At 41.9% G+C, this 13,344-nt stretch overlaps 1 protein-coding gene across 1 annotated transcript; it reads left to right on the top strand.

Annotated features, from left to right (window-relative positions):
• The first annotated feature begins 10,266 nt into the window (after window positions 1-10,266).
• Window positions 10,267-13,132, top strand: NPY1R (neuropeptide Y receptor Y1). Its single transcript, XM_060011594.1, has 2 exons — window positions 10,267-10,983; window positions 11,096-13,132. The coding sequence occupies exons 1-2, from the start codon at window positions 10,285-10,287 to the stop codon at window positions 11,546-11,548; spliced, it is 1,152 nt and encodes a 383-aa protein (XP_059867577.1). The 5' UTR covers window positions 10,267-10,284; the 3' UTR covers window positions 11,549-13,132.
• The last annotated feature ends 212 nt before the right edge of the window (window positions 13,133-13,344 follow it).

Genomic DNA, 13,344 nt, shown 5'->3' with positions numbered 1-13,344 from the left:
AGTCATCCAAGCCTGAGAATTTCTGAGTGACATTGAAGGCTCAACTGAGGGTTTGAATTTGTAGTTGCAATAATCTGCACAGTTGAGTAATTTCCACCAACATACTATACTAGCAGAGAGTGGCAGCTAAGCAGTCTCTTAGGATGAGAAGGATCGGGTTATACCACAGACCATATTTGGCTATATAACCTCTTTCTAGACTTATATGTATCTGGGGAAAGAAAAGCAACAGCTAGACCTTAAATAAAGGGATGAATAAGGGATAGTTACCTAAGCAAAGTGATACCCGGCAACACTTCTCACCACCTCTGTGCCCATCTGTCATATTATTTAGGTGCACATAAGGAATCTTTCTCCTGTCTTTGGGAAATATTGTCCTATCTCAGGATGGGAAATAGCTTTACATCATGGGGCCAAGTCTGATCTGCTGATGTTGAGATGGGGTCTAATGTCAACCCTGAGATTTCAGGGCTGGGGTGGAGGTGGGTGGAGGTGGGCAGGATGTTTGTCATGGATGAAGGAAGGTCAGTGATGGCATTCATACTTGCCCTTCTCACCAGCTAGCTATGCCTACACCTAAGAAGGGAGTGATAATAATTATAGTCAGAAATAATAATAGCAAAGGTCTTTCCATTATACCATGCAAGAAATACATAACATTACACATTTGTTGAATGTCTAAAGGGTGTCAAACAGGATGAAATCTGCAGGAAAATTTTTGAATATTTACTAAGTAATTTTAAGATCCTGGTCGTATGGAATCTGTTCTGACAGAGTTGTATAACAAAAGCTCTAAATTTGTAGCCTATGTAACCAAATGAGAACTTTCTTGAAGTGCATTCCCATTTTAAATCAAGAGCAAATCCATAAATAGTATTTGGTGTCTTCTACACAAGGAAGATAATTGAATTGTCTATATACTTGTATACTAACATTTTAATTAAATTAATTGTCACTTTTTTCTGCTAAGTTAATTCTTTCAAAAAGACAGTTGAATAAAGTGATCGTATTGACTATTTGATTGTACTAACCAATTTAGTCAAAGCTCTTTACCTACTGTATTTTATTGGTCCTAAGATGAGGGCTTTTAAAAACATTTAAATTCTCTAACTTTAAGATTCATTTACAGTTGACTGTAAGTCATTGCTCTACTGGAAGGATTTTCTCTTTGTTGGTGGTCCATAAAATAACATTGCAGCTTACATTCTATGGCATCGTAGATTCAAAGAAATGCCATAGGTAAGTCACTGAAAGAGGGGAAAATTGGCACTTCATTAATTCCTAGAATAACATACTTCGTAGTAAGTTCTACCTTGATGGAATTTCCTCCTAATCAATATCAGCTACATTTTAGTTTTCACATGTGTTAATGACTATCAGGGTTTTTCTGAATGATAATTTATGATAATTTTCATGAATCAAGGCCTAACAGCATTTCAGGAACTTTAACCCTTGCAGCAGAAATTCATCAGGAGACCAGTAAGTTAATTACAGCGGATAAATTCCAGCAGTAAATATAGTGATAAATAATTTTATCTAGCCAATTATTGAATCATGGAATTTAAAGGGCCAGACCATAAAGTTGTCCCATTTTTTATATGATAAAACTAAGATCTACAGAGAGTTAAGGAGTAGATCCTATTCGTTTGTTTAAATGACAGAACAAACCTATTGCCCATCAGAACATGAGAATAAGTCTTTAGTTTAATTCTCTGGCTGCTGTGAAATTTCAGAAGGAAATACACAAGATGCAAAAAAATTCTCTCTCTCTAACAAAGGTGAGGTTTTATCTAGCTTGAATCCCAAATAGGAAAGTATGCAACTGACTGTTCACTTAAGAGTAGAAAAAAAAAAGATCTTTAACACACATATTCTTTTAAACACATCTTCTGAGGAATTCAGATTATTCTTTAACACATATTTTCTGAGCAACTCATGTTACTTTGTTTATTTCAAATCTTCCATTAGATTACATTATACAAGGATTTTATGTTGTATTTGGTTATTATACTATGCTTAAGTTTTCTAGTTTACACATTGGAAAGAGTCTTTAGTAAATGATAGTCCTAGAGAATTGTATAAATTCGCTGTTTTTGTTCAGCATTTCAAAACTTCCCTTTATATCACAAAATTTGACACAGAAAAAAAGTCTTTGAGAGCAATGATCTTTCAAAGATTGGTATTTGTTATTAATGTCTCAGGAATACAGCTTTAGGGACTTCCCTGGTGGTACACTGGTTAAGAATCCATCTGCCAATGCAGGGGACAGGGGTTCGATCCCTGGTCCGGGAAGATCCCACATGCCGCGGAGCAACTAAGCTCGTGCACCACAACTACTGAGCCTGCGCTCTAGAGTCTGCAAGCTACAACTACTGAGCCCGTGTGCCACAGCTACTGAAGCCCGTGCGCCTAGAGCCCGTGCTCCTCAACAAGAGAAGCCACCACAATGAGAAGCCCGCGCACCACAAGGAAAAGTAGCCCCCGCTCGCCGCAACTAGAGAAAGGCCACGCACAGCAAGGAAGACCCAACGCAGCCAAAAATAAATTAATTAAAAAAAAAAAAAGAATACAGCTTTGTAAATTGGACTTGGGGGGTACTTTATAAAAATTAATAAGATGACAAAATACAATGGCCACAGTAATTCAGGTATTCTTGCAGACATGCTTTTATTAGTATTTTTGGAAAACACAGAAAGGAAAGTGTCTTTTAATGAGTCCAAATTATATTCTTAAGTCCAAAATATTTGCTGATATAGCAAAAATGTTTACCTAAAAATGTATTCTTTTCAGAGAATTAAATTATTTCATTTGTAATTCTTGCAGCAGACTAAAAAGAGCCAATTAGATGATGAAGACTTTGGGGTAAATTTGCTTCTATGAACAGAATGTGACTTAAGGGATAAACAGAGAGTGAATAGAAACCTAAATGAGTTATTGCTCTTTAAATAACTGAAATTCCTAAATTATGTTTTATATTTCCATCCTTGGTTAAAAAAAGAAAAAGAAAGAAAATATATGTGCCATTTTACTATTCCTTAATCACTAGTGGGCTTTTAAAAAATATACGCTCATATATATTGTTAGAGTGCATTTATTACCTGACTGTGATATACCGATTCTTGGTCATAATCCCTTTCCAACTTTATAAAAATATACCTAATTACAAATATTTTAGAAACCTTTCCCGGCGGGGGGGGGACAACAGAGATTGTGTACCTCATAATTTATATAAATGAATGAGTTAGAGTTTCTACTGAGCTTTAAATAGTATTTATTCAGTCTAATAACTAGAAAAATAAAACATTTTTCAACGAAGTTCAAGTAATTCCATTTGTCTCAGAATTTTGTTCTGCTTTTAGTTTGAAGACAGATTGCCATCATGGTTGTTATGTAATGAAACTTGTATGCATCTCGTAGGCAGTGTCCTGTATCTTTATTAGGAAGACTCTTTATTACTTGAAAGTTTGATTTGGAAGAAGCTGTATTCATCTACATCAGTAATCACTCTGTGTGTGTGTGTGTGTGTGTGTTACACAACTTTGGCTTTTCGAAGTAGAGTAGAAGTATGTAAAACACCTGAGGGCAGTGTATCAGCAATTAGCTTGAACCATCAGGCACCAGGATGGCTTTGCACCGTCAACGTGCTCTGTGTACATTCTGTTCTTTTATTCCTTCATATTGCTCCGTACGGTAGCAGATTAAGTACCGAGGAAATGGCACTGACTCTTCCTGACCCGCAAGAAAATGTTCCTCTCCTCGTGCTTTCCTGAAAGGAGCAGCTCGGTGCCGGGAACAAATCTGCCTCAACGCATTTTTCTAACGGAGAGAAAGAAGGACTTAAAAAAAAAAAAGCCCCTTCCATCTTATCGGAGATTCGCTACTTTTGCTTCTTTAAGGTCTTCTCTTTGTTCACTGCTAAAAAGGAAAAACTTCTGGCTCCGGCGTGAGAAACCTCCGGACGTCACAGGAGAGGCTAGGCACGCACGAGCGGCGCAGTCGCGGTGGGCTTCGCGTCCCCTTCCCCTGAGCTGGGTTTCGCGCCGCTGCCCGCACCGCCGGCTCAGCCTCCGCCGCGAGGTGGCACCGACAGCCAGCGACGGCGCGCGGGCGCGACCTCAGCCCGGCGCAGCGCCTCCCTCCTGGCCCCGCCGAGCGCAGAGCGCGCACCACCGCCCCGGGCGCGCGGTCCGACAGCGCGCGCGGCTCCCGCGCTGCCCACCGAATTCCCGGGAAGGAGTGCGGGGGTCTGCGGCGCCGCCCGGGGGTTGTCACGTGGCCGAGACGAGGTGGAGCTCCGCTTCAAGGGCGGCTCTTCCCCTCCCCACCAACCTTTAGGCTTTGAGCCGGAGAAACACCCGCGAGCTTTCCTTCCCGCTCCGCTCCCTTCCACGACCGCCCTTCCCGCTTTAATCATCGGGCTAAAAGACGGATCCGGCAGAGAGGGTAAGTTCCAAGAGTACACCTTTGAAAGGACTGACTTTAGAGGAATCTGTCACCGATGGGGTGAAGGATGAGAGAGGAAGAAAGGGCACGCGAGTCCCGAAACGAGCTCTGGGGAGCGGCGGGGGCGCAGGCAGCCTTCGGTTCGGTCCCCGCGCGGGCGGGTCGCGAGGTGCTCCAAACCACCGGCCACCCAGGACCGCCTGCGGTGCGGGGCCGACGCCTCTCTACGGGGGTTCCCTACGGGGTCCGAGTCCCCCTCCTCTGGCTCTGGTGAGACGTCGTCCTCCCTCCTTCGCTACCTTTGGCATCTTTCCCGAGCCTCTGCGGCGCGGCCGCGCTGAGCTTTTGCGGAGGAACGCGCGGCTGGGACGGCAGGGGGAGGAGGGCTCACGGGTCGGCCTTCGCCCTGCGCTCCGCACTTGTGCGCGGGGAGCGGCCCGGGGCCCCCGTGGGCGCCCCGCGCGCGGGCTGCCTCGAGCCCTGCCCCCCGGTGCTGGCCTCTCCAGCCTGGCTCTGCGTCCCCAGGAGACATCGTACTGTCCCCTACTTCCGAGTTTCCATCGTCCACCTCTTCAGCTCCTTTACACCGGTGGTGGTGGAGCGCGGCTGGGTAGGAGATTGTGGATGGACTGGAGAGGGAAGTGGCCTAAGAGTGGCCCGGTGGTCTCCAGGTAGATTGGAGAGAGGCGAATGTTCTAAGGACTGATGCTGGGCCAGAGTCAACTAAGTTTGGGCTATGCTCGTTTGGTTCTGGTTGTTGTAGATGTTTTCTGCTTTGCCAGTCTCATCATCATGGGTAGAGACATCTGACAAATGGGTGGCAAATGTGTGTGTATGGGGGGGGCGGGGAGGGAGGGAGTGTTAGGAATGAGGACAGTTTGGGGCAATTCATCTAGTTACACGATATGAAAAGGGTGGGCGCATAAGCGTGCCGACAGGAATTTTGATTTAACACATCCCATTTCCTGAGTTTGGTAACTCAGGAAAAACCTAGGGGAGGGGAGGGGAGAGTGAGCAAGTGTGTCTTGACATTCCTTTTTTTTTTTTTTTTAAAGAGTTCTCAGATTTGCCGTGCCCACCAGGACCCTATGGGAGAGCATAACTTGTCGGGTGGCACACAGGCGGGGGCCGGGGAGCACGGAGCTTGCCTGGCTCTGCCTGAAGGGGAGTCCCAGCAACAGCGGCTGTCAGTCCCTGGACTGCAGGCTGCTTCCCCGGTGAGAGCAGAAAGCTGTCGGCCGGGTTCCTCACCCATGACCAAAGACTGAGCGCTTTTCGGTGGGTGACTACTGCTTTATTAGTCTTTCCTTATTGTTTTAAGGCAGCTGTCAGTTGAGCAAGACCTCCTGGAAGGGAAAGGAACAGAGAATTATGTAACTCATGTGAATAAACTAGCAGTAACTTTGGGAGGATGCAGGTAGCAAGGCTGATTTCTTTTCCAAAAACAAGGGAGTTAAGTAGCCGGTTCTGAGTATATGACAAAATTTATCTGCAGCACGTTATGACCAGAGAGCTGTATTCTCAGGCAGTAACAGCTCTAAGAACAGCAGGCAGTAAAGGCCAGCGTTCAAATTGGAACGGAGAAGCAAATTTCCCTTTGGAAGGGGGCTAATTTGCCAACTGGATGTATGTAGTGTCTCTGTTTTGTCTCTAAAAGCACATGGCAGCTATAGTGAGATGCAGCAACCTTTCATTTTTGCAGTGCCTGTAGTTGCATACCTTACTTTAGAAATATATATTGGAATAGTAAATATCAAATCATTTTCCTTGTCAAAGATGATGTATGTAAATTCTTTCTCAATATTATTTTCCGACAATTATTCATCCTTGAGATTATACTAAGGTAGGCTGGAAATACACATTTTATCCAATGCAGAACTGTTTTACCCAACTGGAATGACATGCACTTAGCAAAGGAGTCTGATTTCAAATACATTAAGAAAATGTGAAGTTTGCATTTTCTGTATAGCTAAGTTAACTTCTACTTAGTAAGAAAACTGCTATTTCTCACAGGATATGTCTAGCAAATATAATTTCAAAGGGATCAGAGTAGAGTTTCAGTATATTTAACCTAAATTCATCTGCAAGAAAACTTTGTAGCCCATACATTGTAATAATTTAATAAGTGTTTGCGTTAAGTCCCATATGCAGTGAATTTTGTCAAAGTCAGTTGGTAGATGTAAACTTTCTTTCTTCCTTTTCACTGCAAACGCCTTGGTCCGTGCCTCCATTATCTCTCACCTGGATTATTCCACTAGCCTCTAAATGAATCTCCCTACTTCTCTCTCCTGTCTTAAGTCCTTGCAAACAACAGCTAGAGCAATAATTTTAAAACAAGTCATAGAAATTCATGCCTTTACCAAAGACTCTCCAGGGAGTCCTCGTCTTTCTCAGAGAAAAAGTCGAAGACTGTCCCACGGAGTAAGGCCCTGCAGCGTCTGTTTCTCCCCTGCTTACCCTCCCTGCTACTTCCCTATAGTCTCTCCCTCATTTATTTCGCTTCTCATCTGTTCAGCACACGAAGCACACTCCAGTCGTAAAGATTTCATGTTTGCTATTTCCACAGGGGATGCATCCCTGCGGCATCTGCCTGGCTTCCTCCCTCACTGTCGGGTCTTAACTCATGCGCCATCTTCTCCGGCAGTCAGAGGCCTTCCCGCCCCCCCCCCCCCCACAACAGTCCCAGGTCCCCTTCCTTGCTTTATTTTTCTCCATGGTACTTACTACCGTCTTGTGTCCTGTCTCTTTTACTGATTTCTTTTTTCTTGTCTGCTTCTGCACACAAGACTAGAAACTCAGTGGGAACCTCACTGTTGTCTCCACTAAAACCCTGCCTGACACAAAATAGTGTTCAATAAATATTTATTGGATGAATGAATTCTCTTTCAGAAACAATTCCTTTTTTTTTTTTTTTTTTGCACAAAGTGGAACATTCCCCTCCCCACACACCATGTACCTGACCTAGTAAAATGGCTCTTATAATTAACATCCATTTGGCATGTCAAAGGACTATGATAGTGTGGACAAGAATGTCCCCTGCCGCCTGCCGTATCAGTAAACAAAGGATGTTGTGGGCATCAAGCCATCAGCCCCTGCAGTCACCCTGGACGGTGTACCTGAGGGGATTCTGGATAGGAGAGAACAGGATACTGGCTCCAGATAATATTTCAGTGGAGCCCAGACTCTTGTATCTTCCCATACATAGAAAAGTGCTAAATTCATTAACTTGAGATGTCTGGTTTGCTTTAATTAACAGCAATCTTTTGAAGTTCCAGCTACCTGCCTTTTCTTGCAAAAACTCCTGTATATCCTGGCTGCGCCCTGACCTCTTCTGAGCCGTCCCTCAGAGCATCTGAGAGGCTGCCTCCCGGGCTTGAGTCCTCAGCAAGTCCGCCGAATAAAACATAACTCTCAGCTTTTAGATTGTGGATTTTTTTCAGTTGACAATAGAATTCAGCTATTGATGTTAATAGCAATCACACAAGAACCTATTATTCCATCTGTGCACCTACTGTGTCATCAACACACTTTTATTCTAAATCTAATATTCACAAAGTAGTATGAAATATACGTAGTACCTACCTTCAAGAGGCAATATTACAGTTGTGAAGAGCCAATTAAGGATCTAAGGGACTAAATGGTGCTTTGAAAGATGGGTAGAATTTGGATGCGTGATGAGGTGTTGCAGAGGCGAAGATGCAGAAGCTAAAACGGGCCAGGGCACTTGGTGACTGTGAAGGGACCTGCCCACCTGGTACAGAACATGCCCCATGGGGTTGTTAGACTGGGAGTGTAAGGCAGAGTAGCGGTCCTCAAGTGTCAGGTCCAGGAGGCTCAGTGGTCCCTACCTTGTGTGTCTCACCTGGCACTGTGTGCAGAGGGGGAGCAGTGGGTAGGGCGTTAGAGGATGCATTTTCCTGTCATGCTAGTTCTACTAATGAAGAAAAACTCAGATACCTGTGCAGTGACGTTAACTATCTTGCCAGCAACCTGACTAGGACGTATGATGCGAAATTTTCTTGAATTCTTTAGTGCGAAATTTCCAAAGAATTTTTAGATTAGCGCTTGCTTGCTCCAGGTTTGTTCTCAGACACTGAGAGACACAGATATTCTCTCTCTTTGGTATTCTTGAGAGAAAAGTGTGTTACCAGGGAGGTTCAGGAGTCTTTCCAGGCTGTTGACAAGAAGAGGGGAGAACGTTTCTATAACGTTCACACTTGATACCTTTCCTAGTCCAGATGCTTTCATTCTCACTAAGTGGTAGCAACCTTTCTTTTTATTCTTCAGTTTTATAAGTTGTAGTTTTATAATAAAAACACCCCATATTCTAGAGAGCAAAAGTACCCATATTCTAGAAAGCAAAAGCAAAAAGGAAAGGTTCAATAGTGGCATCACTTAAAAGGCAAAAGCATATTTTGTTCATTAAAGTTCTTGTCTCCTTTTCAATGGAAGTAATTCTGCATGATTTTCTTTATTGTTCTCACAGAAGAAAGAAGTGCGATTCTGTTTCTTAACGCAAGCACAATGGCCTGTTAATTAACATAAGAAACCCCATCTCATATATTTACTTAATAACGTAAAGGAAATCAGAGATTTTTTTTTAAAGGAGCTTTTAAGCTCTACAGGACTGTTGTCTGTGATTTGTTTTGTTGGTAAGAAAAGAGTATTCCTATCACAAAATGCTGTGAAAGATCAAAAGTATGACTAAAATTTAGATCCCTGCATTGTATCTGTATGCAGTCTAGTGGGGAGGGAGGATATTTCCATGAAGAAAACCTTAGAAATCCTTTGAAAGCTTCTGACATGTTAGTAATATTATAGAATCTTAAAGTCAGAAAGAGCTTCAGAGTTACCCAGTTGAATCTCCCACACAATGTGAGAACTTCCCCAAGCCTTTCGAGTAGTACTTACAAACTGTTGCTTGTGGAGAACTTTCTGGTTTACAGGCAGTTCATTCCATTTGATTAAACTTTTGTTCTTCATAATGACGTGAAATATTTTTAACGTAATCCACTTCCCTTGGTCCTACTTCTAACTTGAGAGGACATAAGATTCTGAGCCACAAGCCAGGGACCACATGCTACCCATTCCAATGTGAGAAGATGTTTGTACCCTTCCTAGTGAGTCTTTTCTGGATTAAACGTCTTCTTTTCCATCAGCAGTCCTTCACAGGACAAAGTTTCTTGATGTTTCACTGTATCGATCATCTCCTTAAAGAGCAGTTCAGTGTTGGTGGGGCTGTTACTACAACGTGATAAATTCTTTCTTTTTTATCGTAAGAGGAAGAATTAGGTAAATTTTTTTTTTGTTTTCCTTTGTTGGTGTCATATCTTTTTCATATGTTTTAATCTGTCCTTTTTTTTTTATACCTTCATATTCCTACAGTGTTTAGGAATGTGCTGATGGTCGTTTATGTAAGACTTTGGGCATGAGATTTATACACACCTTACTAATGTACAGACCACTGCATTTTGCTGAAACTCAATGTGAAAGCAACATCAAGTTAAAAATATTACTAAAGTTGTTTTTTCAAATTGTTTGCACTGTTTCTACTATTTAAAAGAAGATGTATATATAGAATACATTTTGTTTATTTCAGTGTCTTCCCTTTAAACAGTACTATGAATCAGAATTCGTTTTGACTGCCGTCAATAGAATTAGTAATGCAATTGGTCATTTTCTCTTTACAGGTTGTTCAGTTCAAGGGAATGAAGAATTCAGAATAATTTTGAGAAATGGATTACAATATGGAGAATAAAAATAAGTTGAGTCTTTGATCTGCTTTGAGGAAACATATCGTCCATTTGTCTAAAGTCATCTGTAATAGCCAAACCAGTCAAAATGAATTCAACGTTATTTTCCCAGGTAGAAAATCATTCAATCTATTATAATTTTTCAGAGAAGAATTCCCAGTTTTTGGCTTTCGAAAATGACGATTGTCATCTGCCCTTGGCCATGATATTCACGTTAGCTCTTGCCTATGGAGCTGTGATCATTCTTGGGGTCTCTGGAAACCTGGCCTTGATCATCATCATCTTGAAACAAAAGGAGTTGAGAAATGTCACCAACATCCTGATTGTGAACCTTTCCTTCTCAGACTTGCTTGTTGCTATCATGTGTCTCCCCTTCACGTTTGTCTACACGTTGATGGACCACTGGGTTTTTGGTGAGGCAATGTGCAAGTTGAACCCTTTCGTACAGTGTGTTTCCATCACTGTGTCTATCTTCTCTCTGGTCCTCATTGCCGTGGAACGGCATCAGCTGATCATCAATCCACGGGGCTGGAGACCAAGTAATAGACATGCTTACGTAGGCATTGCTGTCATCTGGGTCCTTGCTGTGGCTTCTTCTCTGCCCTTCCTGATCTACCAAGTATTGACGGATGAACCGTTCCAGAATGTGACCCTTGATGCGTTCAAGGACAAGTACGTCTGCTTTGATAAATTTCCATCAGACTCTCACCGGTTGTCTTACACCACTCTTCTCTTGGTGCTGCAGTATTTTGGCCCACTCTGTTTTATATTTATTTGCTACTTCAAGGTAAGAAAACTCCCACCCCCCCCGCCACCATTTCCATTTTTACCTTCTTTCTCCAAGAGTCCTCATTCAATGAGTGATTCTATTTGAACTCTTTATTTTTTCCCTCCTGTAGATATATATACGCTTAAAAAGAAGAAACAACATGATGGACAAGATGAGAGACAGTAAGTACAGGTCCAGCGAAACCAAAAGAATCAACGTCATGCTGCTGTCCATCGTGGTGGCGTTTGCGGTCTGCTGGCTGCCGCTCACCATCTTCAACACTGTGTTCGACTGGAATCATCAGATCATTGCTACGTGCAACCATAATCTGTTATTCCTGCTCTGCCACCTCACAGCCATGATCTCCACCTGTGTCAACCCCATATTTTATGGCTTCCTGAACAAAAACTTCCAGAGAGACCTGCAGTTCTTCTTTAACTTTTGTGATTTCCGGTCTCAGGATGACGACTACGAGACCATCGCCATGTCCACCATTCACACGGATGTTTCTAAGACGTCTCTGAAGCAACCAAGCCCAGTCATGCTTAAAAAGATCCACAGTGATGATAATGAAACAATCTGAACCTGCCGTAGCATTTGGTCCCAGGTGACATCTGCTTAAAACCAAGCACAACCTGCAAAGACTTTAATTCCCTGTTCTCCCAAGGAATAGGGTTGAAATCATTGAAGAAAGATCAAGATTTTCTTGTCTTGCTTTTTACTGCTTTTGTAGTAGCTGTCATAATTATATTTGCAACAAAACGTGTGGGCTTTGGAATCTTCTGGTGATGGTTTTGACCAGACATCTTTGAAGTGCTTTTTTGTAAACTTATGCATAGAATAGAAAGGCTTTTATATTGTATTTATTAGAAGGAAATTTCTTTAAAGTATTACTGTTCACTGACTTCAGAAGCACTACACCTGATGCTCTCGCTTGATTGGGCCATCCTTGTTCGATGAGATCGTCAGTAGATTGGGCAGTCCTGTGCAAGGCTAGGCATCAAGCTTCAGCCTGTTACAGAGGTGATGGCATGCAAAAGCAGGATTCAGGGTGTGAGCTAAAAGAGAGTCTGTGTCCTCTATGCCTAGTCTGAAGTCATTCAAAAGTGATTTGCATTTTTTTGAAAGTTTAAGACAGGATTTCATTTGCTCCTAATTGATTATCACGTAAGATAAAAAATACATTTAAAAATACTTCTCAGCTGTGAATATCTTGGGGAATTGGGCCACCCACAAAGATTAAGTGGGACAGCAGTTCCCTAACTTTAAAACTATTTTGGTACCTGACAACCAAATGATTTCAGAGCAGTTCGTTTAACAAGTAAATTAGTATTGCTGCATATGGTTGGATTATATTTATTTGAATTGATGGTCAAGAGGCTTTCCATTCTTCACAGACAGTGTTTGTCAAGCTTCCTAGCATAAATACACACGTAATTCAGAGGCATTTATTTCCAGCTTACAATATATATAACCACAAAGTGTATTTTCTATACATCAGTGCCTATATACTAACTCATTTTTAACTTTCAATGTCCATCTTTCAAAGGACACCAAGGTACAGTGTTGAAAGAATGTCCACCCTGGGTAGCAGGGGTAAATACAGGAAAACTGAGGACACCTCACGTAGCTCATCTTAACTTGTGTGAACTGTGTGCCTGTGGAATCTTACCTATCATGCACTATGTACTGAGGGGTTGTGTCGTGTTAATATACTTCATTTCATGTACCTGTAATCATGATTGAGCCTCAGAATCATTGGGAGGGAAGATATTTTAAAGAACAAGACATATCTTTGATGTATTATACAGACATAGTATTAAATGTGTTTGATTTTAGAAGGGCAGACATTTTCTTTATTAAAATTGTTTCTGCTTTTTCTGAATAGTCTCTTTTGTGACTCTCTTTAGCTTCTTCTTTTTTTTTTTTTTTTCCTTTTTTAGCCTCTTGTCTTCCCTCCCATGAAGTTCTGCAGCATCCTCTGTCTGCTTGCTGATGAAGCATTTTCTACCCTGTGGTATAACCCTTGATGGTCCAGCCTCTCTCCTTGGCTTCCTGAAGCTTCATGAAGGCAGAGACTGTTTTACATGATTCTGTGTCTCAGTGCATTTAGCAAAGTGCCAAGTACCTAGAAGGTTTTTTTTTTTAAAAAAAAATTTTTAAACAATTGAATGAATAAATAATGACACAAATCCTTCCCTCTTATTATTGATCGTACTGACTTTACATTCTGAAATTTTCTTGGACTCCTCCTCCTAGGTTCATCTTTAGCAAGGAGGTGTTTTCTCTTTTATTATGTCACTTTCTAAACTAAGCAAAATGACATTTTAGATTTTAGAAACTTGCACGATTTGTCTTGTAAGACAAGTATTAGTCTTT

This window comes from Delphinus delphis, chromosome 5, assembly GCF_949987515.2.
Source record: "Delphinus delphis chromosome 5, mDelDel1.2, whole genome shotgun sequence".
Classification (NCBI taxonomy): Eukaryota; Metazoa; Chordata; class Mammalia; order Artiodactyla; family Delphinidae; genus Delphinus; species Delphinus delphis.
Note: the sequence above shows the minus strand (reverse complement) of the source record. Positions and strands in the feature narration are given on the sequence as shown.